Here is a 24442-nt window from a genome sequence, read left to right on the forward strand (position 1 = left end):
TTTATTTATACAATAATGGGGGAAACTAGGGAAGCATACAAGAAGCAGACCTAAACTGAGTGTTAATAAGCATGTATGCAAGGTATCTACAGCAAAAGCACTTATACGATTTACTACTTGGCAGACGGCCCACGGACACACGCACACACACCCAAAGATGACCGGACCAAATGGTCTTTATTGAGACCTATCTCGGACCTGTCCGCCTCGTGCGGTCTTCAAGCTGGTCGGTCTGACGAGAGGCGAGCCGAACCCAGACACCGACGGGCGACCCTTGTGGTTCCTGCGGAGACTGGCGTCGCTCGAGCTCTCCGTTGGGGTGAGGAGGACAAGTACGACGTCGACCAAGACCACCGGCCAGACAGACTCCTTGAGATGAGCGCCCTTGAGATGAGCGCTCCAGCAAGACGAGCGCTCCAGCAAGACGAGCGCTCCAGCAAGACGAGCGCTCCAGCAAGATGAGATGTCCATGTCGGGGAAATGCTCCTTTCCTTCTCTTCTTTTCCGGCTTCTGCCTCCCCTTTTATGTGTCCCCGCCGGCTCGACCCTTCCCCACTCGGCCCGCAGAGAATCCCGGAGCAGGGGGGTTGTCCTTGTTCTCTGCAGAACTGTTGTAACAGTCGTTTCTGTTGTCGTGCCCCCCCGTGACTCGACCCCTCCCTCACTCGGCCCGCGGAGAATCCAGAGCAGAGGGTTGTCCTTGTTCTCTGCAGAACTGTTGTAACGGTCGTTTCTGTTGTCGTTGTTGATTTGTTTTCCAATAAAAATCCAAACTATAAAAATAAATCGCAGTACATGAACATTTATTTCCCCATTAGGCAAGGGAAAGGAAGCTATCTATAAAACACATACTTACCGATATAACTAATCTATAGGACCTGAATGTTGGGTGCGATAGGTTTCGAAATTCATTACAATATATATATATATATATATATATATATATATATATATTTATATATATATATATATATATATATATATATATATATATATATATATATATATATATATATATATATATATATATATATATATATATATATATATATATATATGTCTTTTTTTGACAGATGAAGCTGAGTCTTTGGGTCTCTCACTCTCTCACAGCAGGCAGGTCGGTGGTCTTCCTGTCTTCTACTGTCTCCTCTCCAGCCTTGCCTCCCTGCTCTGTCTGTGCTTTGTCACCCCCCCCCCCATATTTCCGCAGAGTGCTCAAGGTCCACCAGAAAACCCCCTCTTGGTAAAACTACCAAAATAAAGAATCGCTGCTCACCTTCATTCTTTCATTACTCTCTTCCTGCCTCGAGAACAAACTCCCACACTCTCTTCAATCCTACTCCTCCCTCCAGGTCTTCAAAACAGCTGTTCACCATCACCTCATGTCTTCCCCCATCCAAAACCATGATCTTTTCTCCCCACATTAATCCATCCCAAACCCACCTCCTTAAAATTCCCTGCTTTCCGTCCTGAAAGTCCCTGTCGTGTCCAGATCCCTTTCCCTTCCACAGATCTCCTAATGTCTCTGTTCCCCAGTGATTTGCGCTTCCCTCTCCTGCCCCTCTTGTCTCCTGCTCCCCTTGTTATATGTTCTGTGTGTTACCTCTTATACGAGCCTCGACAATGTTTCCAAAAAAAAGTACAATGTTGCAAACACTCCTGAGGTAAACGAAGAGAAATGCTCTTATGACTTTACATCCGGATCAGGAGCAGCTTCACACGGATCGAAACCCAAAATCATTTATTGTATCGAGGTACTTATGAAACCTCCCACCCACCTTTGGACATCTGCTGGGACTCCAAAACGTTGCAGAGAATGTTTGGCAGGGCTTGCCCCAAAACTGAAGGAGAAGTTGGGGACAGACAGACTCTCCTGATATATAATACACCTGGACCCCGACATTCATGGGTTCTGCTTATTCGCTTGCGACATGTTCCCTACATTCGTGGGAAATTGCTCCGCTGATTCGTGGTTTTCACGGAGATGTCTTTTTTTTTTTTTCGTTTTTTTTCTCTTTTTTTTTTTTTCACGAGCCACAAACACAACACAGTTCTAAAACATATCTTCCACAAGCCATGCACAAAGCAGCTGGATGTTTGCACAGTACAATACTGCACGTACGCAAAAAACATATCTTCCATGAGCCGTGAACTTGACCTGCTTCCAGTATACGTGTATTGCAGCTTCGCGGGATACACATAGTTTTGTGGGATAAACATAGTTTCACGGGACATCTCACCAGTGTAACGCGTCATTCCCCGTGACGCCATCCCCCGTTTGTTACTTGCAGGATGAAAACACTAACAGCATCTACTGATGTATCCAGTAATTACCAGGTCGCCACATACGGACATTGCACAATGGAAGCATTCAGTGCGTCTTCGTGTAAATCACCATCTTGCTACAAACAGCACCATCTGAGCTGTTACATTTTAAATATGCTCAGCATAATCTACCTGTCGATAGGAAGGACGTCATGTCCTGTGAGTTAAAGAATGGAAACATTCAGCATATCTATTAGTGTAATTAGCAGCTAGCTACATCCGGACTAATTACACAATGAAATCGCTCACCACATCTAGTATCAGCTGCTGAATACAGCATCATCCATAAAAATCCCCCACAAACAATGTGCAGACTACTCACCCTTCCAGCAGTTACTGACAATGCACACGTCAAGCTCGTAGGGGAACGTGCCTCCGTGGACCACAACGTGGCCAAGGCATTCCCTGCAGACCTTGTGAGCCTCTTCAAGGAGAAGGGGTATCTGCCGGAGCAAGTCTTTCATGCTGATGAGCCCGGCTTGTTTTGGAAAAAGATGCCGAATAGAATGTTCATCTCGCAGCACGAGAGCAAAGCAGCCGGCTTCAAGGTCGCAAAGGACCGGGTATCCCTTCTCCTTTGCGTAAACACCGAAGGGGACTTCATGGTAAAGCCCATGATGCTCTGCCATTCCCTGAACCCACGTACGCTGAAGAACAAAAACAAGCAGGTGCTGCCCGTGTACTGGAGAGTGAAACAGGAAGGCGTGGGTGAAGTCTGAACTTTTTATGGACTGGTTCCATACCTGTTTCGTTCCTCAGGTCGAGAGGTACCTGGCAGGAAAGAACCTTTTGTTCAAGTTACTCCTGCTTGACAACGCTCCTGGCCACCCCATGAACCTGAATGAAACATCTTCATCCATCATCTTCATTATTTTGCAAACTTGCGTGTGCTGTATTTGTTTAATAAGAATTGAAACAGTACATGATGATGATTGTTGTTTGTTTTCGTTTCGTGGTCTGGTACGGTATGGTAAATAGACTTTAAAATGCATTCTTCAACAAATTGGAAACGGTACCTGCTGTTGTCCTTTTTTTTATTATTTGTAAGCATTTTTTTCTGAAACTGTAATCGTGCATTCGTGGTCGAAAACATTTTAAACTTCAAAAACTTTCCCCTTTGAACCAGGAACCACCGCGAACTGATAACGTTATCCCCCTTGTCTCTATTATAACAATGACAAAACACTCGCGGCTTCAACATTCGCGGGGTTTTCCCGGAACGTATCCCTCACGAATGTCGGGGTCCTGGTGTATATGAGGCGCCACGAGGAGGAGTGATGTAAGGGCCACATCGGCCATTTTGGAGTTAATGCCATATAGCACTATTTTAACCCTTCCCCTATCATCCGAGCCTATCATCATCATATCATTAAAAAATGTCACTTACATCACTCCTCGCCGGGCCTCATATATATATATATATATATATATATATATATATATATATATATATATATATATATATATATATATATATATATATATATATATATATATATATGTATATATTTCAGGTTTTACCTGTATTTAACCACTGATTTAGTTATTCAGAGCTATTAAAATTATTGACACAGCCTGAAGCACATAGCTTCACTTGGCACAAGGAAAGCATGATGGCGAGCGCCCAACGATGATGAAAGTCTCCTGTTACCACTGCTTACCTCATAAATGGCTCATGGTTTCCACCCGTTCGGCACTCATGAGGGTTCAAAGCATATATAAACTCTCATGAGCAGCTTACCTGGCAGAAAATTGATCATTCAAGCACATATAGACATGCCTGCTGAAGTGTGTTGATTTTCAGACTTCAGACTTGACTGATTTTCACATCTCCTGAATAGTTTTCAGAACTAATGGATTGTTGGAGATTTTCAATATATCCTGGTGTTTACTTCACAGTGCGGGTGGTGGCTTGGAATCTGAGGGTCCTGAGTTCAAGCCCCATTTCCCGCTGAATTAACACCAGGGGGTTGATTCAGCCTGTCATCCTTCTGAGGTCGGCGAAATGAGTACCAGTGTAGCAGCCAAAGAGGCTGCACACGAAGGGAAGGGGTATCGACGGATTGATTAAATCTGGCATTGGTGTGGTGCAGGCATGATGGGCCGAATGGCCTCCTCCTGTGCTTTAATTACTTGTAAATCCTTGTATATTGCTTACAACTCCAGGTGGCTCAAATCTTAATATTTGAACACATTTCGATTAAAGTCATTCCAAAAAAAAAAAAAAACTGTTGAGTGGTTTATGATCAAAATTAATTTTGCACGTCGTGCATTCGTAGGCAAAGCGGAGTACTGCAAGTACAGCACGTGTGGCTCGGTCATCCACGAGGTCACGGTCTTGCCGAGCAGGTTCCAAATTTACAGGATCAAGAAGAGTTGACAATGGCACTCCAACGTTTCTTCTGTTTGAAGACCCCAATCAGCTGCTGTCGTTTGATAGGTAGGTTGTTATGCAGGGTTGTGTTGGCCGGTTTTAGTTTGCTTGCACGTGGCCAAAGTGCTAAAGTGCAATGTGTATTGTGTGCACAGTGATGACTCGATTGGAAGGCGTAGTCCATGCTTGGACAGCAAGCTGCACACAATATCGCGGTTGGCCCAACAGTCTCACCAACCCGTCGCAAGGCCGATTGCTGTGGGAGGTTCCACTGGGTGAGTGCATGTTCAGTTTCACAGAAATGATGGTGAAGCACAAATAAAAGTCAATGTAAACAGGATAGCAAGACTGTCAAAGTGCTTTCTCTATATAAAGCAGGGAAAGTATGCTGTATACATGTATGTTGTATAGAGACATCACAGAAGTAAATCGACACCATGATTTTAAAAGAATTTATTTCTTTAACATTTGAGGTATATTTGATCCATTTTAATCCATACACTAGTATTTTGTAGACTTGCCATTTGCAGATGTTGACGTTTTTACTCTTTCAGGCAGAGAACCAACGAGTTCTGAAATTTTCTCATGGAATTTCTGCCCAGGCTTCACAAAAACGGGTTAGTAGTAATTCTACCCGTGATGTTGGTTTCCTGGACTTTTTCTGTACTGCTCGATCCAATATGGCCAAGAGGTGTTCAATGGGATTCATGTCAGGAGACTGACTTGGCCATGGAAGTCGTTTGATCCCATTTCTGTCCTGCCATTCTTTGGTCTTTTTTGCAGTGTGGCATGGAGCTCCATCTTCTATGAACAGAGTGTTGTTTTTGACCATCTGACCAATGGAGAAGACAGGGAGGTGTCCATCCTCAAGGATAGAAATGTGTGTTTGTGTTGATGTTGCCAACACACTCTTCAAGCTCTGACTCTGACCAGTGCTCCAGATTGCTCCCCACACCATCACTGAAAAACCACCGTGTTTGACAGTTGGCTGCAATCGGTTCAAAGAGAACCCTTGATTGGGAAGTCTCCAGACCCATACGTGTCTACTGTCAGATAACTGAGCAAATTGGATTCATCTGAAAAAAATAGTTTGCCAAAACTCCAAGGGTCTGGTGGCCATCTCGTCAGCCCACTTCTTTATTCTTTGAATGTTGGCTGGTCTAAAAAGAGGTTTTCTCCGAGCTGCTCTCCCATAGTGGCCCATTTGATTAATGTTCCGCACAGCAGTTCTTGAGCTAACTTGGACCTCCTCTGCAACATCTGCTGCCTTACAATGGGGAGTTTTTCTCAATGGACCACTTGACAGCTCGAAGACACCTTTCTGAGGGTCCAGGTCGACCAGAACTGGAAGCTGTGGATTCCTTGCCTTTGCTGGTGAATTGCACAATCACCCGATTGATCGTGGAAAGCGAAATGCCAAGGTTCTGAGCTGTCTGATTCTGGCTGACTCCACCTTCCAAGTGGCCAAAAATTTGTCCTCTGAAAATTGGAAAGTTTGTGTGCTCCCTGGGTTAGAGGCATAGTTAATTGACACACAAGATCCAGGAACTCGTTTCCGCAAATAAGTAGTCGAATATTAGTGCAAATCACTGAGTAAAACTGTTATACAGATGAAATGAAGAAATTTAAGGTGTCTATTTACTTCTGTCATGTCTCTGTATGTTTCATTTCCTCTCCTCTGAGAGGATTTGACCTAGTATCTGAAATTTTCAGGGTGTAATTAGGGCACCCTGAAGTTGTGCCTGTGCAAACTTCATTTGATTCCATCAACTTTTGAAAAATGTTTTTTGTTTTTTTGCCCTCTTGGCATTTTTTTCCCTTTTTGGAGTGGGGGGGGGGTGGCGTGGTCGTTCGGAGTGGGGGTGCAGTTGGAGTGATCCGATCTATATAACCACAATGTATTATATATGCACATAAGCAGTACGCATGTTTTGCTTTGTTTCTGTAACCCGGGTTATTTCTTTTTTGGGAGCGATAGAGGCAGTGGTCTGTTGCCTATACATCACCAAAATAAAGGCATGTCAGAAGAACGTATTTCATGCTTGTAACAAGATTGCCCGCCCTTAGAACATGTACTCTGCTCGTGGATTGAGTGGTAAGCTGCTTTGAATGCAGAACAAAAACTGGCCGTGCAGAAGAAAAATATCACCTTTTCCTAATTTGAATGTTCCATTGACAGGAGATTTGGTGGGGATGGTGGAACTCCGCCTGCCTCGTTGGATCTCTTAAGCTCAATTTTGGCAGATCAAGATCTGCTGTTCAGAGACAGCTCAAATGTGTTGATCTCACGAGATGGAGCACTTCAGCACCATGTTCCTGACAGTAGTAAGCTCCATCTTTGGTTTAAAAAGAACTTTGATTATCAATAAAACTCTAAATGTTGCTGAATTTTACTCTTCTGCGATTTTTCTCTCTCTCTGTCTCTGTCTCTGTCTCTGTCTCTGTATTACAGTCAGGTCATCATCGATTCACAGTTACACCCGAGGCGCAACTGGTGGACCTTCAGAACCTCGTCGTACTGAAAATGCCAGCAAAGGTGGTGTTGGTGGATGTGGAGGGAGGTTGTCCTGCGCTACTCCAGATTCATCAATGTCATCCACCCCCTCCACTCACAATAATGGTGGTGCAGGCTCATCTCGTATGGTATCCCCTGGATCATCGTGGCATCCAGTGACTTCAGGTGTTGGTGCAGAAAATCAACCAGTTGATGAAGTAAATTGGAACTTTGCTAAACAGCCAATTAAGATCAACAGGTCGTTCCCGTGGCATCTTCGTGATGAAAAGAAGGATTTTGACAACTCCAGGGTTGTCCGTTCTCCTGGCATAACCTTTCGTCATTCGCCCATAGATTTGAGGCCCTCTTCTAGTCCTAAAGACTGGCGAGAGCAGTCTACCTTTGGCTTGAAGTCTCGATTGGACAAAGTAAAAACATATGACCCAACAGAACCCACTGATGAGGATCAGGATTATTTAATAGACACAAGTTTTGGTGCTTATGCGGATATGGCTGAAGATTGCATCGTTTATGACCCATTCCGGCCTACAGGTTCAAATGCCAGCACCCCACAGTCAGAAATTAAGGTTGCACAAACAAGCCCTATGTCTGATGTAAACATGGAGGATTGTAGTTCAGTGGGCAGAGTAGTGACAGAAACCACATGGGAGCAATCAAGTTCTTTGAATACTCCAAATATCTCATCCGATGAATATAACGAAAAGGAAAAAACAGATATAAATGTGAGTCCATCGCTACTTGTTGCTCACCGCATTAAAACCAATGGTTCGGAGAAAGCTCACACTCTGCAAAAAGATGAGGAGGAGGAACAGGACTGGCGACGAGATGTTGAACCTCTTGACACTGATGCAATACAGCCTTTGAAGAGTAGGAACGTTAATGTGCAAAGAGATACAGATGGCCTGAGCATATTTGAGGGGAACAAAGTGAGTGTGGATGAAAGTATGACGACGTTACATGAGTCTTCTGAACCTGAGGATTCGCATGAAAGCGATTCTGCCATGATGCAACGGTCCAACAGACAAATGCAATATCGCTCCAGTGTCGACAGCAATGGCAAATCGGGATCATCAAGGTGCATGGACACTACTTCCAGTTCCAGCACCTCTTGCTTTCCTTCCACAGTCCATGTTAAAGTAGGGGTTGCGAAAGACAGAAAAAGCGTCTGTGGAAGTAACCGCAAAATGGCAGCTGTTGTCAAAAAGCTGAAACATACCAAAGAAGATGCATCATCATTGCATGCAAAATCTGATAACGATGGCTTCTCTCATTCCAAGACTGGCAAAACTGGGAGAGAGATGCAAGGAAACAGTCAGGAATGTGAAAGTTCTCAGCGAACAAAGTCTCGGAAGGAAAGGTCCTCACCAAAATCTGCAAAGATCAGACGGCACCATCATTCCCAGTCTCGTAACCAGTCTCGTTCCCGATCTCGTTCCCGATCACCATTGCGCTCGAACAAAAAACACAGGAAGAGGCGTTCAAGATCACGTGAGGGTAAACATCGCAGCAAGAGAGGACATGATGCGGGGCACTCGTCTACCTCGGGAAGCCGGGAAAAAGAGCCGCAAAGCCGATTGTACCGCTCACGGTCACGGGACTACAACCACCACCTGCATGGTAGCTCATCATCGTCGGAGAGAAAGGTGAGATGTGACAGCAGCCTTTCACCACTATGGGAGGGGAAGGACAAGGAGAAGCGTCACAAGACATCAAGTCTCCAGCAGAAAAGGGATCACAAATATGAAAGAGGGCTTTACAGTGCAAGGGATCGTGACAACATAAAGATAACAATATTTTCTGATGTTGGCACAGGGGGGGAGGATAGCGAGTGCTTAGATTCACCTTCAGACCGCTATTTAAGCCACGACTCAAGAAAATCAACAACGCGTAAAGATGAATCTCGTGCTGTGGAACATTTGTATCATGGTGGTAAGCAAGATGCGGTTTCCAATGATTCGCTCGTACTCAAAAAGGAAGCTCGTATAAAAGCAAGGAGGAGAGAGAGTCTCACAAAAGGTAAATCCTTCATCACCAAGGCAGACTCTGATTCTAGTTTGGTGCACAGAAAGAGCGAGAATGAGATTGAGGTTTTGGCCAATTACTCAGCATTGGAGCTCACGACACATCCAGAAGTTGCTGTACAAGGTAGAGAAGATATGTCGTGCTCGGATGTTTTTGTCAAAGACACGAGTTATGCTCGACTCAATATTACGGCGAAGGAAGATGTCGATAGCAACATAAAACTGAAGAACACCAAGAATGTTGACCTTAATTTTGACATTGACATGAAAAAGGTTTCGAAAACGTACCTTGACATAGGAGACGGTGCAAAACGGAAAAGGGAGTACAGCAAAGAGGGGGGAGAAAAACCATGGAAACTGTGCACAAAAAACCTGGACAAGAAAGCCGAGAGAGAGAAACGTTCAGAACAAAACACCACTGAAGAGGATGATAATGAGCTCGTGTGGAGTCCTTCAACAGGTTCGTTGGATCCTGCGAACGATGTGCTGGTTGACCATGATGGCAGCGACCGAGATGCCAAGGATGATGCTGCTCAGAGTCCTGCTTCAAAATCGACGAAACGGGTGACTTGGGAAGAACAGCTCGAAGCCGAAGCAACAGGAATCGGTAAGGATTTGCTTTTTAATTATTCTGCAATACTTATGATATCGTTCACTACGGTAGAATTTTGGCACAATTAAACGATTTTTTATTTTATTTGGATACTTGAAAATACAGCCCGTTACTTCGCTGATGAGAATATTAATGGGTTGGAGAAAGGGAGACGAGGGACTGGAAGGATAGAGGTTTTATGGGAAGGGGGGAGGGAGAGAGGCAGAGGGGTTGGGGAGAGAGAGAGGCACATGCACACACACACACACACACACACACACACACACACACACACACACACACACACACACACACACACACACACACACACACACACACACACACACACACACACACACACACACACACACACACACACACACACTCGCGCGGAGGAAGGGGGTGGGAGTTCTGGCAGATGTGAAACACCAGGATGGCAGTTTATCGCTGGGTTATTCCTGTAGTCTCTCTCTCTCTCTCTCTCCCTCTCTCTCTCTCTCTCTCTCTCTCTCTCTCTCTCTCTCTCTCGCTCTCGCTCTCGCTCTCGCTCTCTCTCTCTGCTCTCTGCCTCTCTCTCTCTGCTCTCTGCCTCTCGCTCTCTCGCTCTCTCGCTCTCTCGCTCTCTCGCTCTCTCGCTCTCTCGCTCTCTCGCTCTCTCGCTCTCTCGCTCTCTCGCTCTCTCTGCTCTCTCTGCTCTCTCTCTGCTCTCTGCCTCTCTCTCTCTGCTCTCTGCCTCTCTCTCTCTGCTCTCTGCCTCTCTCTCTCTGCTCTCTGCCTCTCTCTCTCTGCTCTCTGCCTCTCTCTCTCTGCTCTCTGCCTCTCTCTCTCTGCTCTCTGCCTCTCTCTCTCTGCTCTCTGCCTCTCTCTCTCTGCTCTCTGCCTCTCTCTCTCTGCTCTCTGCCTCTCTCTCTCTGCTCTCTGCCTCTCTCTCTCTGCTCTCTGCCTCTCTCGCTCTCTCGCTCTCTCTGCTCTCTCTGCTCTCTCTTTTTTTCTTCTCCCCCCGCCCCACCTCACCCCCTCTGTTAAGGGGAATGCTAAGGACCGACAGTTTAGTTTTGAATTTGGGGGGAGAGAGAGGGGAGTCGAGAGTGAGGACGGGATTGGAGGAGGTGGGATTCCGGCAGATGTGGCATCCTAGTTTAATGGTACACACTTTAATGAATCGCCCTGCCTGTGAAACACCGGGATGACAGTTTATAGCTGCGTTGGGATTCAAACCCAGGGTAGACAGTTTAGAGCGAGCATCTGTACCTCTCAACTATCCTGCCATGATGTTAACGAAAAGTTTTTAATTTGTTTTAAACGCGGGCCCATTGCAGGCGAGTGGCCCCTGGACATTGTTCAAGTCGTTCTATGTATAGTATTCAGTGAAAATGTGAATATTGTAGAGTGCTCGCCAAGTGGCTTAAGCACTCCAACGAAATGGTTGAGGGACGGTTCACTTTGCAAGCTATTAGCAATCACTGAACTGTCATATTAAACACACACTTCCCGTAGTTGCCCGAAATATCAAATATGACCGATCTGGCCAATTGAACACTTTTTTTTTAGGAATCGGAACTGCTAAGTTCAATTCCGGAGCTTAAATTTTGTAATTTGGCTTAGTTTGAGAGATTCTCGAGGTTATCACATGTGTGGAAATGAAATAAAGCCACAAACGCTGGCGTCTTCGGAAATTTATAAGCATTGCAATGTATCCAGCGATTCGTACCTATGATGAGGCATTCGATAATATGAGTGAGGAAAGTTGGGGGGGGGGAATACTTTATCGTTAAGAAATTGTTGCGGCCTGTTCCAAATAAAGGCATGGTTCAGCAGGCCAAAAAAGATGGTGGCTTCAGACCCAACGAGGTAACCCAGGATGTGCCTTCAGACCCCGTCGAGAGCGAGGTGGCCGAGGATCGCCTGATGGAGGGTATAATTAAATAAGGTCGTTAATTAACCCAGACATTCAATTTTTACTCTTGCACTTCCTTGGAGTTCCATTAGTGTGCATGCAAAGTTTCATGCTGCTAGGTTTCATGATTTTGGAGTTATGGAGGATGCACACACACACACACACGCACACGCACACGCACACGCACACGCACACGCACACGCACACGCACACGCACACGCACACGCACACGCACACGCACACACACACACACACTTGTTGGTATAGATTTGTTGACACCGTTCCTTCATTGAGGACTCGATCAGTGAAAATGTTTTTTTAACTGTCAAAAAAAAATGACATCCTGTGTGTGATCGCTTATAACTAAATGTTTGCTGAAAGTATGTCACGTTGGATTGCCATTTCTGTCTGTGCATGTCAAACTATACGTACACACGTCTGTCCAATTTAAGGAATTCTACGCCGTTCATTATCCAGAGGACCTGCTAACCCGTCCATTTTGGCACGTTCTGGAGAGGATCGTATTCTATAGCCAGGATGACAGACGCATTGTATTGGGTTTGCTGTGAAATGCGATTAGTTTGGAGAAAAGTCACGAGTACATCTCCGTGTACCTTCATCTTTGCAATTACCGCATCATGTTTGGTCCACCAATCTCGACGGCCGGCATGTTTGTGGCAGAGATGTCAGCGAGCTGTTAGCAAAGAGAGCTGTTCGCCGTTAACGTGGCAGAGCTGTTAGCGAAGCATGCTTCTGATTGTAAACTTGTTTTCCTGACCAACATTAATCTTTTCTTTCTTTTTTTGACTGACTGTTGTTTGAGTTTCTGGCCACAGCTCTTCATGTGTGGCAAACAAACAAAGAATGCTGATTGCACAGTGTTGTTTCGAGCTGGAAAATATTCACAAAGTTGACGTTAATGTTCCAAACAATGCTGGTGTCCTTGGATAGTTTAACCTTGTTTGTTTTGTTTTAATTTTCTGTGTTTATGTCATGGAAATGTTTTGATGTATGTGTTGGATGCTGGGTGTTTGAAACGCTGCTGCTGTGAAATTGTGTTTTTTTTTTTTTTGTTGTTTTTTTGGATCTGCTTGCATGGCCTGCCCTTATTTAATAATTTGAGTACCTTAATTAAAATCATATTCATAAAGAACGGTTGAAGCTATTCCATCCTGTACTTTGTGCTCTTAGTCACACAGAGCCTCTGGGATGTACTTTAATATGCAGTTCCTCAACCACCACCCCCAGCTCGAGCATCTTCTACTCGCAATGTCCATGCTTCCCAAGAAGAGTTGCTGCCAACCTTTTCGAGTTTGTTTGCTGACCAGGTGAATGATCCCCCCCCCCTTCCTCACATTTGTAACATGATTATTATTACACTAGCAGGAACCCGTAGAAATTCCACTTAATGTGTTATGTGATTTCAAGTCCTCAACTCTCACCTCCCCTCACAAACCCCAAGCCGTCAAGCCCACCTCCCAACCCTAAGGCGCCAATCCCCTCCTCACTCCAAACCTTCAAACCCCCTCTCCCCCATCACTGTCTGTCCACCTCTCAATTCGGCGAGACATGCTGAAAAGATATGTGACCATGAGCAAGTCATGGCCCGTCACGATCAGCTGTCCAACTCACAATTCCATGATATTATGCAGAAAGGCTATGTGACTATGAATGACCCAAGACCAATTCTCTTTTTTCCTGATGCATATGTATGTACACACATCAAAAGTAAATATTGACCTCGGACAAAAACCTTTTCTAATGACATGGGTTGAAGCCCTGCTTGAGAGAATCCCACGTAGTTATTTGGGTTGAATATCAGGTAACTTATCGCTGCCTCGATCACTGAGGCCGATCTTCACAAGGTTCCTGATGCCGATCAACTCAAAATCCTTTAACTGTTGCTTTTGTAGTTTCACAATTAAGGGAATACTTGAAGGGAGAGCTTGGCGATCGTGAATATGACGGCTCTGAAGATGTCTTTGGCTTCGCGTGGCAGGAAGCACGAGCATGGCGACGGTATGAACTGTCCAACGACGGCATCTTATTATGGAGATGTACTGTAGTAGCGGGCACACCCATCCTCCAGGCGGGAGTATCCTTCTCAGCCCACTTTCATGAGAAATGTGCTGCGGCATGGTCTGGGAAATGCACTTTGTAAACTGTCATTTTTTAAAGAAATTTTATAAATTTCTTTTTTATAAAATTAAAGCTTGGGTCGAAAGATCGCTTGAAGACGGGAGCTCTGCGCTGAGCTGCGCTATGAGAGAGTGTAGGGCAGCCCGAAATCATGGCGAAACCCAATCCTTATCCCTATGTCGTAAGAGGCGACCAGGGTTGCGTCAGGAAGAGGGCATCCGGCGTAAAACCTATGCCAAATCATTATGTGGATCATAACGGATGATCCGCTGTGGCGACCCCTGATGGGAGCAGCCGAAAGACAAAGAACATATATATATATATATATATATATATATATATATATATATATATATATATATATATATATATATATATATATATATATATATATATATATATATATATATATATATATACACATACACAAGCCAGTAGGTGGCGATGGGTCACTGAGCTAGGAAACTATAAGATATGGAGCAAAATGGATGTCATATCGTGGATAGGGAATCACCTTAAGATTATGCATATCAAATCTCATCCAGTTCCATCTACTGATAACAACTCGGTATCCATTTGAATGAAAAGTACCGAAAATGCGGTTTGAAATCGGAAATCCCCAAAGTTTGAGGGGGTGCTGTGGGTGAACAAAGATCTAAATCGAAAATCCGGTTCGATCATTTGTGCACAATGTATTCCAGACGATTAGTGTGAATTTTCATGACCATCCGACCATAACCCTCGGAAGAGTAGAATTTGGCGTGAAGGCACCTCCAGCTCTCGCATATTATCGATTTTTGCACTAATTGACCTTTGACCCCTGACCTAAGCGAAATCGGTCAATATGTCCTGAGGCAAAGTTGTAGTACTCATTGAGTACCATGAACCTGCAAAGTTTCATTCGTATCGATGCACTCACCTGGTCGCGAGGGGGCCTTCAATTTTCGCCCATACCCTAATTGTAGGGGGCGCTGCGGGTAAAGTATTCCATATATCACAAAAACCGGAATATATTTGATAGAGCATCACCTGTAGATCATTCGTGCCAAATTTCATAACCCTACGTGGGATAATGGCTTTCAGAATTGATTTCGCGTGAACGGTACCGATTTTGAAGGTTTTTTCGGTTGTTGCTCGGGAACCAAAGCGTCCCAAGCAACCATCACAATTTCCAAAGCACTTGGTCATAAGATCTACCTACCACCCGAGTTTGGTCAAAATCCGCCCACGTTTACTACCAATTATGCTAATGACAACCGAACAAACATCCAAACAAACAGACAGAATTACTGACAATAAGGGTCACCTATTTCAGCGACCCAATATATATATATATATATATATATATATATATATATATATATATATATATATATATATATATATATATATATATATATATATATATATATATATATATATATATATATATATATATATACATGTCTTCTTCTTTCGGCTGCTCGCTTTAGGGTCGCCACAGCGGATCATCCGTATGATTCGCATAGTGATTTGGCATAGGTTTTACGTCGGATGCCCTTCCTGACGCAACCCTGGTCGCCTCTTACAACACAGGGATCATATATATATATATATATATATATATATATATATATATATATATATATATATATATATATATATATATATATATATATGTATATATATATATATATATATATATATATATATATATATATATATATATATATATATATATATGAAATGTTTGTTTGTGACCATACTCCTTTGAGCTCCCAAGGTTAATCACCACAAAACTTTATAGGATCACATTATTTAACACGGCGCACCTAAATAGGTGTTTTAAACACCTGAGCTGCCACCTGCCACCATCTCAGCAAGGGTAAATTCAGATGCACAATGCTTCATTAAAAAAAAAAAACATTTTCTTTGGGATTTAAACCTGGATACCAACATATTTGGTGACTTTGGTAACCTCCGATTGTCAAATATTGTATAAATTGTGAAAAATAACTCATTAAGACCTCACAAAGATCGGTTATATCGGGGAAGCAGGAGTCACGTGACCTCTCAAATGCACTAATCATTCAGAAACTGAACATAGTACAAACAGAACCCATACATCGATTTTAAAGGTAATTTTGCTGCTCATCTAACAACATAACATAACTCTCAAGGGTGAAAGAAGAGTTTGTATTAAAAAAAAAAGTTACCATTTAGCTAATTTCACCAAATATGCACCTCCCAATATTCATCCTCTAGTTTGAAGGAACCAAGTCAACATTGTGATTTGATGTTTGATTAATTTAATCATTGATGCCTCACCTCAAATGAGCAATTTTCTGGAGTGTGTATTGTTGGTAGAAACGGGAATTCAATGTAAAAATTCAGTGATGAAATGTCGTCATGGGTGGAGCCCATAACCTTGGCAACTATTAATTTTTTTTTTGATTTTTCAAATGGTTTCTGGTCACTATCTCAGAAATATTCAATCACAGGAGAGATATATACTGAAACGCAAAAGAAACTTACCACTTGTTTGAAATGTAATAAAATTGTAACAGTTCAAAATAAAACAAACCAACAATTGCTAATTGAAACATTGGCATTTTATTGATGACATGTCAAGTTTTTGACCAAGATACACCATCTCATAAGTTTGTTCGACAGTACAGAACAGCACAGGGTGCAATGTCAGTCCCCTTTCAATAGCATGTGTGGCCACTATTGTTTTGGATACAGGCAGTGCATCGTCGGCGCATACTGCCTACCAGTCTTTGGATGGATTGCTGCTGGATTCTGTCCCACTCAGTCCTCAATGTCTGAAGCCATCTGACTTAGGACCATCTGCCTGTCCTGCCTTGCAGTGGTGACTCTTGGCCTCCCTGATCGAGGTCTGTCATCCGCAGAGTTGTGGAGGGTGTCTCTGTCCACCAGGGCCGATATCGTCTGGTGTGAACAGCCAAGGCGACGTGCCACCTCACGGTAGCTCAATCCACCTTGCAGTATGCCCAAGGCACACTGCCGTTGATCCCTTGACAATCGTGGCATGTTGATTGAAATTCCCATTTTGCACTGGCCTTTTTAAAGCCAATATCAAGACATCACGTGCAGCTCATTAAAATCATCTCGTACCCCTTGGCTAATCACTGACAGTCAAAATGGCTGTTCAACAGCTGTGCTATGAAGTGACCATTGAAGGTTCAAGTGACCGTTTTGTCTGACAGTGAGGACACTATTGTCCACAAATAAGTTCACACATTTACTACACGCCGTGTTATTGTTGATATTTGAAGGTTTAAAAGGTGGTAAGTTTCTTTTGCGTTTCAGTATATTTCATTTTTCTTTTTTTACAATATTATCGTTATCTCCGACCTCTTAACAATGTCTTATCTGAGGGGCCATTCACAAATTACATACCTAATGCGTGGGGGTTGGTGTATGTCCAAACATGACGGAGTTTTACAGGGGTTGGGGGTGTTTCCAGAGCAACATTTTTCATTAAATATTTAAGGACCTTTTGGACATTTCTGGGTGAGCTTTTCGAAACCTTGAATGACATTCTGATTGAGCATTTCTCTATTAGCCATGGCTTTACTGAGATATCTCACTGTAAGCTGGTCGATGGAAGAAAAAAGTGACGCCACCTCTCTCAGAAGAGGAAGAAGAGGCTGCAGCAGGAAAATAGGTTGTCCATTTCCATATATAAAAGCAAAATGTTTTTTTGTTTGTGACCTTACTGCTTTGAGCTCCCAAAGTTAATTCACAATGAAACTCTACGATCAGTTTGAACCACGATGCACCTAAATAGGCATTTTAAACAGTCATGAGGAGGTCATTTGGTTCATTACTGCTGTGTTGCACTCCAGAGTTAATTTTCTTACTAACATAACATGTTATTTGCTACCGTTTCACTCATTTGCACCCTGTATGGCCTGTGGACCCCTTTGGACCCTTTACACCCCTTAGACACTTTAATACTGATTTAGACCCTGTTAAGACCTTTTAGACCATTTTGAGATGTATAGACCTTTGACCCTTTCAACACTTTTCAGACCTCTAGACCTTTTATGACCCTTTAGACCAGGGGTCGGGAACGTTTTTGACTCAGAGAGCCATGAAAGCAAAATATTTGGAAATCAATTTCAGTGAGAGCCATATAATATATTTTAAGACTGAATTAAACTAAATGTGAGTATAATAAGCCTCTGAATTTATTCCTTTAAATAATGTTATAATACTCACCATTAATGGGACTTCTGGTGCTGCATGGATTTGCTGATGGCTTTGTAGTCTGGTTGGTACTTGGTGAGGTTAAGCTTCATGCAAGCATTGAGGCTTTCATCCATTAGACGTGATCGTAGGTTGGACTTAATGTTTTTAAGATGTGAGAATGACTGCTCACATGCATACGTAGATCCAAACAAGGTCAATACAGCAATACTCACACGCTGCAGTGCGAGGTATGTGACAGGAAGCGCGTTCCAAGTTTTGATAATCAGCTGGTCTTCGGGTTGAAGTTTTTTCATTTCTGTCCACATGTCCTTGCTCGCCAACTCCGCTTTCTGTCGTGCGATTCTTTCCAAATCTTCATTCAGTGACTTGAACTTATTCACCCACATGTCTGAGGCCTTCAGGTCAGCCACTTCTGCTTCAACATCTCTGACGGAGACACCAGGAATGTAACTCAGGTCGGCTGTGTTCAGTGAACACTCGTTTGGATGGGTGATGAACTTAAAAAGATGAGTGTGCTCACGAAATTCTCCAAAGCGTGCTTTGAATGACTGTCGGAGACTGGATGTGAAGCCAGCTAACTGGTGGAGATCAAAGTTTTGAGTGGGCTCACTTGCTGTGCATGCATCTTTAAATTGTCTCAGTTTTTCAAAATGTAGTAAACGACCTGTTTCAAGATCCATGATAAAGAGCTCCAGCTTGTTTTCAAAAGCAAACACGGCTTGTTGAAGGGATAACACTGTATTTCCAATGCCTTGCATTTTCACGTTGAGCTGGTTCAGATGTTCAGTCATATCCACGAGATAGTAAAACTTGAGGAGCCACTCAGTTTCGGCTAGCTCAGGATGCTCAATCCCTTTCATTTCAAGGAAAGTCCGGATTTCGTTCAGGCAAGCCGCAAAACGGCTAAGCACCTTCCCTCTTGACAACCAACGCACATTGCTGTGCAAAAGCAGACCGTGATAGTTATTTCCAACTTCATCCAGCAGTGTTTTAAACTGGCGAGCATTTAAGGCTCGGGCAACAATAAAGTTGATCACACGAATGACCAGCGACATCACTTCGCCAAGCTGCCCATCACACATCTGAGCACAAAGTGCCTCCTGGTGTAGAATGCAATGGAAACTTAGGATGGGTCTATTTTCATGTTCACGGAGAAGCGCCACAAATCCTTTGTTTTTCCCCACCATACAGGGAGCACCATCAGTACACACTGAGATAAGTTTATCCATTGGCAGATTTTTTTTTTCTTGAGCGAACTCCATGAAAGACTTGAATAAATACTCACCTCTTGTGGACCCTTTTATTGGCAGAACAGCAAGACTTTCTTCGCGCAGTGTATCACCAGCAGCATATCTTGCAATCACACTGAACTGCGACAAATTGCTTACGTCTGTTGACTCATCCAAAGCCAGGGAAAAGAACGGCGCTGTATTTATGTCCTTCACTTGCGTTTCCTCCACTTGGTTTGCCATCATGATGGTACGATCATGAACAGTTCTTGCCAACAGAGGCATGTCTTGTATCCGTTTGATTATCTTGTCTTTGTTCGGAAGATCATCAAAAAGTTCATTGGCGACATCCAGCATGAACGTTTCAGCATCCTCGCCATCTGTGAATGGTTTTCCGTTCCTCACTATTGCTAAAGATCCAGCAAAGCTGGCGGATTATAGTCACCTTGCCGGGTCCATACGCGGAGTTGCTGCTGGCTGGCTTGCACCCTGCTCAGTAGCTCTTGGCATGCTTTCTTTCTGCTGTCTCCCGCAGGGTATTTTGATGCAAAGGTAGCATGGCGCGTGTCGAAGTGCCGCTTTATATTCGACCGTTTCATCGATGCAATTTTGTCATTGCAAATTAGACACACCGCAGAACCTGCTCTCTCCACAAAGGCGAATTCTTCGGCCCATTCGTCCTGAAATGTACGATACTCCTCATCTTTTTTTCTTTTCGCCATCTTCTTCGTCGAAGGGTTAGCTTTGAGCAAATGAGAGAGAGGGAGATGTTGACCCAACTGAGGCTTGGCAAATAGTGAGTCTGGCTGGCCTGCGCACGGGCTTATATACTCGAGAGGTGCGGCGCGGCCGGCCGACTCTGGGATGCTGTCGCTTCAGCGGTGGCGTGTGATTGGTCGAGATGAATTCCGTGACGCGTCTCGGCGGCGGCACGTCATCTGAGGAACCGAAATCACGAGTCGCCTCGGCCGCATGACTGGACGAAACAAAAACCGCTTCAGCCAATTCGGAGGCGTTTTTTCTTCTCTCCTTCTGCCAAGTTCAGCCCTGCACGTGAATGAAGCACGACACCATTCAAACTATAGGTAAAGCTTCCGCAAGAAATATTGGGCTTTCAAAGTTTCAAACTCCAATTTTATCTGCGAGCCAGATGCAATCATGAAAAGAGCCACACCTGGCTCACGAGCCACATGTTCCTGACCCCTGCTTTAGACAATTTCAGACCATTTTAACCCCTTTTGCTCTTTCACCCTCAGACTCCTTTTGACATTTAAACCCATTTAAGACCCTTTAAACACTTTAGACCCCTTTTTGACCTTTTAAGATACTTAAGCCACTCTCGGCCCCTCTACACCCCTTTTAAAATCTCAAACAATTACACCGAAAATAGTTTTTGACGATCTTTGTCATGTAGCATTCGCGTCACATTACAAGTTGTGATGACGAATCCAAACTGATGTCCCAAAGTGAAACTGTTGTTGAAAAGTCAAACTGAAATGATGGATCTGTGGATCATTGAATGGGAAACCAGAATAAAATGTGAGATACTGAATGGAAATTGCCGAAAGCAAAGCCATGTCGAGTATAGAGAGAGAGAGGACAGGTTGGGGACTGAAGAAGTGATGCGGAGAGGGATAGGTGCCTGAAGGTGGTCGGTTGGCATGGAAAGAACTTTGGTGATTTTCCTTCAGGCGGTAGGCCCAAACTATGCCGAAATTTGTTTCCCAGCTGAGCTTTCACAACATCACCCTCACTCCCAAACACGACTTCGGAAGTACAACAAGCATGAATTGGAAGTCTTCGCTGGTGGAATGGAACAAGGTTGCCAAGGTTACTAACTCCACCTACTGCGATATATGCACTAAATATTTACACTGAATCCCCGTTTCCCGCAATACACTCATTTGAGGTGACGTCGATGAACTTGTCAGTGATGGGTACCCTGCTAGTATATACAGTATATATGTATATACTGTGTGTATGTATGTATGTATGTATGTATGTATGTATGTATATATGTATATATATGTATGTATATATATGTATGTATGTATATATATGTATGTATATATATATGTATGTATATATATATGTATGTATATATATATATATATATGTATATATATATATATGTATGTATATATATATATATGTATGTATATATATATGTATGTATATATATATATGTATGTATATATATATGTATGTATATATATATATATGTATGTATATATATATATGTATGTATATATATATATGTATGTATATATATATATGTATGTATATATATTTATATATATATATATATATATATATATATATATATATATATGTATATTTCTGTTTCTCTTTTTCTTTCTCTTTCTCTTTCTTTCTCTCTTTATTTCTCTCTCTCTCTTTCTCTAAATATATATATATATATATATATATATATATATATATATATATATATATATATATATATATATATATATAACATACATACATACATACATTGAAACGTTGCCTGAGACCGGGTCTGCTCTCGCTTTTTTGCTCAAATTAGCAGTCGATCGAGTTTTTATCCCTCGCCGCATGGCGAAGGGGATATTGTTGTCACCCGGGTCGTCCGTCCGTCTGTCCGGCTGGCTGGGCGTCAACATTTATAGCTGTGAGTGCGATAACTCATAAACTTTTCACCATATCGATTTGCCATTTGGGTCACACACCTAACACCTGAAAAGGCCGACTGGGGCGGTCATCTTGAAAAAAATATTTTTTGTAATAAATGGAAAACCGCTTATCTAATTTCAATTATTTTTTGTTACTACGTTCCTCACCCCTGAGGAACTTTTTCCAACATGGTTTCGGCCCGCTCGGACATCCAATATGGCCGCCAGGCAGCCATGTTGAAAAAAACGACGTTATCGCGATATATATAGGCTCTAATTTTTTACTTTTGGTTGGAAGTGCCTTCTTTAAAAATGTGTAATCTCACACACACACACACACACACACACACACACACACACACACACACACACACACACACACACACACACACACACACACACACACACACACACACACACACACACACACACACACACACACACACACACACACACACACACACACACACACACACACACACACACACACACACACACACACGATTAATTCCACTTTCTAGTGAAATATCCACATTTTCAAATCAAAATTTTGATTCTTGTAAATAAATAAATGAATTGCAAAAAGATCACCAGTAATGAGATGAAAATGTCATTGCATTGGGACGCGATAGATGTAACGTTTTTTACACAATGTTGGTTCACATCATTTGTCACCAGCAGATGTCACTCATTCTCACCACGATCAGCAGTAAATCCAGTGCTGAAACATGTCACTTTGAGAATTGTTTCAAATGTTCATCCCATTGTTAAATGATTTTGGGGACAGCAAGAGAAGCTTTTAAAAGGGTTTTTGGTTTGGGATTTTTGAAGTTGAGATGCACTAAAACTCAATGTATGCTGTTGTTCATGTGACTGGTGATGGTTTGTTTTGTCTCTCCTAGGTTTGCACTGATATTCCAGGCCTCAGCCCTCTCCCAATTGAAATACCACTGAAGCCGCCAGTGGTCACATCATCCCAGGAGCTTGTGCAAAAGCTGGACCTTGGTTGGGCGGTCAAAGGACTGGTTCCATCACCCCCTCCACCACCCCCTTCCATCGTCAGCATGGCCACGAGTTCTCCTGATCTGGCAGAAGTGGAAGATGTTCCTGCTGTACACAGGGTTTTGCCCACATCTGTGCTTGTGGTATCACAGGCTGACAAAACAGCGATAACTCATACAAACAGAGTGTCACATGACAAGGTGTGTGTGTGTGTGTGTGTGTGTGTGTGTGTGTGTGTGTGTGTGTGTGTGTGTGTGTGTGTGTGTGTGTGTGTGTGTGTGTGTTACACTTTGGGTGTTGATTGGTGTGGGATGGGGACATTTCCCCCCCCCCTTCCACCTTTTGGAGGAAGTCTGGGGGGGGCAACATATTGATTGTACCACAATTTTTTGGAACAAAACCAATAATCGTGCATACTCAAAGGATTATGATGCAGTTTCCTTTGCAATTATTTTAATAATACATTTAATGAAAAGTTTGAATAAGCAATTAATTATTTAGCGAGTGGACTGTTAGATTATATTTTTGGGGGGAACTTTGTTTACATGAATTCAGTGCGGCCAAAACACAATATAGCACGAGTTGACAACTCCTGAGAGCTTGTCTAGTTACACATGATCATCATACTAAAACACACATGATGCATTGGGTTAGTCATGCAAACTCAACCTATCTTGCCAGGGAGACGAAGTGTCCTATGTTAACACATAAGACAAAGCTTGTAGTTGCTTGGTTTGCCCCTTCCCACCCCCGGGGGTAGAGTTGCTGCTCTGAAGCGTGGTCGACGCAAATTCTTGACTTAAAGTGTACTGCGTCACACCACTCCCGGTAGGAGTGCTTATGACGACAGACCTTCTCTCTCAATCGCTTTCATCTTTAATTATTACATTTTCAGACATTATTTTCAGTCGGTTCTGTTGCTTTGTACTTGACTGCAAACGATCCGGAGGAATTCCGATGATTTTGGGGTCCCCCCCCCCCCGCCTCTGATATCAGCTCTTGGAGCATCGTTTGCGACGTCCAGCTGCTGTTCTCACCACTTACTCCCTTAATTGCATTTTAGGTCATTTGACTATTCTTGTTCCTTTCCTGCTTACTTTGATTTTTTTATCTTGCCAAAACGAAGTTTTTGCAAGATATGTTAGTCAGCTTGAATGTTTTTTTTTGTTTGTCTGTAATCACGTATAAAAAAATTCTGCAGAGCACAGTTATCATTGGAAATTTTTGTAACTTCGCATATCAGAGGCCTATTGAGGTCCCTTTCAGCGCATAAAATTTTGAAGGTCAAGGTCAAAGGTCAAAGGTCAAGGTCACTTTATCGCAAATCAGGGGAGTCGACGAAACCCTTATTTTTTGAGTAATTTTAATCGAATTGTCTTCAAACTTCATGGGAATATAGTTCATGGTCTGGCGCTCAGCTGATTAATTTTTGGTGGCGATTGGCCTTGACCTTCATGGTTAGCGCCTAAGGTCAAATTT

The 24442-nt window shown here is 43.0% G+C and overlaps 1 protein-coding gene across 8 annotated transcripts in view; it reads left to right on the plus strand.

Annotated features, from left to right (window-relative positions):
• Nucleotides 1-24442, plus strand: part of PHRF1 (PHD and ring finger domains 1) — an 87272-nt gene that overhangs the window by 61062 nt on the left and 1768 nt on the right. For all 8 annotated transcript variants that reach the window (XM_085880701.1, XM_085880703.1, XM_085880700.1 and 5 more), the window contains 6 exons: nt 4605-4765; nt 4855-4974; nt 6879-7024; nt 7152-9842; nt 12973-13052; nt 22864-23163. In XM_085880701.1, the coding sequence (XP_085736827.1) occupies nt 4605-4765; nt 4855-4974; nt 6879-7024; nt 7152-9842; nt 12973-13052; nt 22864-23163 (3498 nt within the window). The remainder of the gene's footprint in view (nt 1-4604; nt 4766-4854; nt 4975-6878; nt 7025-7151; nt 9843-12972; nt 13053-22863; nt 23164-24442) is intronic.

Source organism: Eptatretus burgeri, chromosome 5 (assembly GCF_056783735.1).
Source record: "Eptatretus burgeri isolate ZD-2024b chromosome 5, Ebu_testis_v1, whole genome shotgun sequence".
Taxonomy (NCBI): Eukaryota; Metazoa; Chordata; class Myxini; order Myxiniformes; family Myxinidae; genus Eptatretus; species Eptatretus burgeri.